The sequence below is a fragment of the Vigna radiata genome, chromosome 8, assembly GCF_000741045.1.
Source record: "Vigna radiata var. radiata cultivar VC1973A chromosome 8, Vradiata_ver6, whole genome shotgun sequence".
In the NCBI taxonomy this organism is placed as follows: Eukaryota; Viridiplantae; Streptophyta; class Magnoliopsida; order Fabales; family Fabaceae; genus Vigna; species Vigna radiata.
Window position 1 is genome coordinate 31133433 of NC_028358.1, and position 3221 is coordinate 31136653.

A 3221-nucleotide genomic window follows, 5' to 3' on the forward strand; every position below is an offset into this window, starting at 1 on the left:
ATCATCCTTGTTGGATGTGAGCAGATGAGCATGAGCCCACTTTGGAGGATGTTTTGGAAGACCAAGACAACACTGATGCTGCAACTTAGTTTTTTTTTTTTTTTTAGAATTTATAATCTATTGACTTTCCATTTGAAAACATGTATCTATTTTGAAAAACTCTAGCATTTTCCCACGTGTTTTGTTTATTTAATTTCCTTTAGATTTCGGGATTACTGTAATTACAACCTAATTAAGTTTCCTACTCTTAAACTACTCTCTTTTATTATAAATGTGGACATCTTGATTTTTAGACATGTATGGTATAAAATAGGGATGTCACATTGATGGTATCAAAGCAGTTTCTTTCTTAGGAACATCCCTTAGGTTGTGTGTGTCATGCTCTTGCCTGTGTACTCTTAGTATTTCTAAGTAATTATCTCATTTTCCTTGACTCGATTGATGTTCTGTTTCTCTTTGTGAAACAGAACCATGACACCTAGACTTCCACCTCCTCCACCTCCTCAAAATGAACCCTCTGAGTCCAACGCAAGATTGGAAATTGTGCTTGAAGCTCTTCAGCAGCAGAATACTGCTCTTGTGCAACAAAATATTATTGCCCTCCAAAACCTAGAAGCTGCTAGAATAGCCGCTGAAAATGCCAGGATATCAGCCGGGAATGCTAGAATGGAGTCTGATCACACCCAGAGGCAGCCGATGGACATGTTGGCCCGAGGTGTACCCACTCAGGGTGCTACCTCCTCTGCTGCCCCAGTTCAAGAGTGGACTTTGGAGAGCTTTCTCCAAAACCATCTTGCCAGGTTCAACGGCAAATGCAGCCCAGATGAAGTCGACCATTGGTTCTAAGACATGGAACATATTTTGGAGGCAAAGGGGTGTCCAGATGATAGGAAGTTGGCCTATACTCAATATCTGCTAACAATAGAAGTTGGCCATTGGTGGAACAACATGAGAGCCATCCTTGAGAGGCGTGGAACTCCTATTACTTGGGAGTTATTCAAGACCAAATGCTACACAGAATACTTCCCTGATAGTGTCCGCTTTGCAAAAGAAGTGGAGTTTCTTGAGCTAACACAAGGAAACAGGTCGGTGACTGAATATGCTGACCGCTTTAAACACCTTCTTCGCTTCCGCACGGTGCAAGTGAATGAAGATTGGCAGTGCCGGAAGTTTGAGAATGGTTTGAGGAAGGATGTCAAGCTTATGGTGAAGGGATTACGCATTCGAGAGTTTCCCGCCTTGGTGGAAATGGCTAGGGACATGGAGAAAACCAAGGGAGAACCTGAAGTGCAGCAGAGCCAGAGAGTCCAACCACTGAGGGTTGGCGGACCTGTAGTCTCCAGAGGGGGATCCAGCTCGAGGACGACCCCTTTCTCTCGACCCACATCTTTGGGGTCCAGGGGTTCTTCCTCCTCTTCTCAGCCCTCAGTACAGTAGGGGCCACCCAGTTATGCCAGCCCTGTGAGATGCTACATGTGTGGAGGACCACACCTTCCGTTTGTGTGCCCTCAGTTGATAGGGTACAAGAGGTGTAACCTTTGTAGGAGGGATGGCCATTATGCCAGAGACTGCCCTACGGTTTGGAGGATCGGACCACCACCACCACGTCCAGCGGGCAGAGCTATTCAAAGAGGTGGTGCCAGACCACAGGCTGCAGGGAGAGTTTACGCATTGACGGGAGCCGAGGCAGCCAACGTAGGTAACTTGATTGTCAGCACCTGCTTATTGTTTGGAGCATCTTGCGTGGCGTTATTTGATTCTGGAGCGACACACTCTTTTGTGTCAAAGGTTTGTGTGAAGAGGCTTGGGTTAGCAGTCAGAGAGCTCCAGTATGATCTGGTGGTTTCGACACCAGCAGCTGGGTTAGTCAGGACGTCCACAGTGTGTGCCCGATGTCCTATAGAGGTCGAGGGACGAAGGTTCAGGGTGAACCTTATCTGCCTACCTTTACAGGGACTAGAGGTTATTCTAGGGATGGATTGGTTAGCCATCAATCGCATTCTTCTTGATTACGGAAGGAAGAAGCTCATCTTTCCTAATGACGACGAAGTGGCACTTTTGACACTTAGCATGATTGTGCAAGACATCTCGGATGGCGCGAGTTGCTTAATAATCATGACTCACCTAGATGCAACTCAAGACTCAAACTCATCGACTCAGGGAGACCAAAGGATGAATATGCAGGTGGTGAATGAGTTTCTTGATGTTTTTCCCGAAGAAGTTCCAAGCCTACCTCCTCCTAGAGAGGTAGAATTCTCTATAGACCTGGTGTCAAGTGCAGGACTAGTGTCTATAGCTCCCTATAGAATGGCTCCAGCGGAGCTAGCAGAATTGAAGAAGCAGATTGAAGAGCTGCTAGAGAAGAAGTTTATTAGACCTAATGTCTTACCATGGGGTGCTCTGGTGTTATTGGTGAAGAAGAAGGATGGCACTTCCCGACTTTGTGTAGATTACCGGCAACTGAACAAGCTCACAATCGAGAACAAGTATACATTACCGAGGATAGATGATCTAATGGACCAACTGCATTGAGCCACATTATTCTCTAAGATAGACTTGAGATCGGGATACCATCAGATCTTGGTGAAACCAGATGATATACAGAAGACAACTTTCAAGTCCAGGTATGGCCACTACGAGTATGTAGTTATGCCTTTTGGTGTGACTAATGCTCCAGCCATCTTTATGGATTACATGAACAGAATTTTCAGACCCTTCTTGGATAAATTTGTGGTTTTCTTCATTGATGACATCCTGGTTTATTCCAAGACCCAAGAAGAGCACGAAGAGCACCTTAGAACCGTGCTTGGCGTGTTGAGAGAGAGAAAGTTGTATGCCAAGCTATCCAAGTGTGNCTTTTGGATGGAAGAGGTCCACTTCTTGGGACATGTTATCTCGGCTGGTGGGATTGCTGTTGATCCAGCCAAGGTACAGGCTGTGATGGAGTGGGAGAGGCCGAAGACGGTCACTAAGGTACAGAGCTTTGTGGGATTGGCGGGTTGCTATCGTCGCTTCATTGAGAATTTTTCTCGGATCAGCCCTTTGTGTGGACTGAAAAATGCGAGGCTGGTTTCCAAGAGTTAAAGGAGAAGTTGACTAGCGCCCCAGTGCTAGTTATTCCGGACACAGGTAGACCTTTTGAGGTTTACTATGATGCCTCTCACCAAGGTCTAGGGTGCGTGTTGATGCAAGAAAGAAGAGTGGTTGCCTATGCCTCAAGA

The 3221-nt window shown here is 46.1% G+C and overlaps 2 protein-coding genes across 2 annotated transcripts; both read left to right on the forward strand.

Annotated features, from left to right (window-relative positions):
• The first annotated feature begins 849 nt into the window (after positions 1 to 849).
• LOC106770515 lies at positions 850 to 1437 on the forward strand. The gene has a single exon (XM_014656319.1). The coding sequence runs from the start codon at positions 850 to 852 to the stop codon at positions 1435 to 1437; it is 588 nt and encodes a 195-aa protein (XP_014511805.1).
• A 36-nt stretch (positions 1438 to 1473) lies between these two features.
• LOC106770516 lies at positions 1474 to 2195 on the forward strand. Its single transcript, XM_022784813.1, has 2 exons — positions 1474 to 2101; positions 2161 to 2195. Exons 1-2 carry the CDS (start codon positions 1474 to 1476, stop codon positions 2193 to 2195), a joined length of 663 nt encoding a protein of 220 aa, XP_022640534.1.
• The last annotated feature ends 1026 nt before the right edge of the window (positions 2196 to 3221 follow it).

Excerpts from the sequence above, each read along its gene's own strand:
- LOC106770516 (XM_022784813.1), top strand. The coding sequence starts at position 1,474 with ATGTGTGGAGGACCACACCTTCCGTTTGTGTGCCCTCAGTTGATAGGG. Across the intron at positions 2,102-2,160 it reads AGACATCTCGGATGGCGCGA|GGAGACCAAAGGATGAATAT; the intron begins GTTGCTTAATAA and ends TCATCGACTCAG.
- LOC106770515 (XM_014656319.1), top strand. The coding sequence starts at position 850 with ATGGAACATATTTTGGAGGCAAAGGGGTGTCCAGATGATAGGAAGTTG.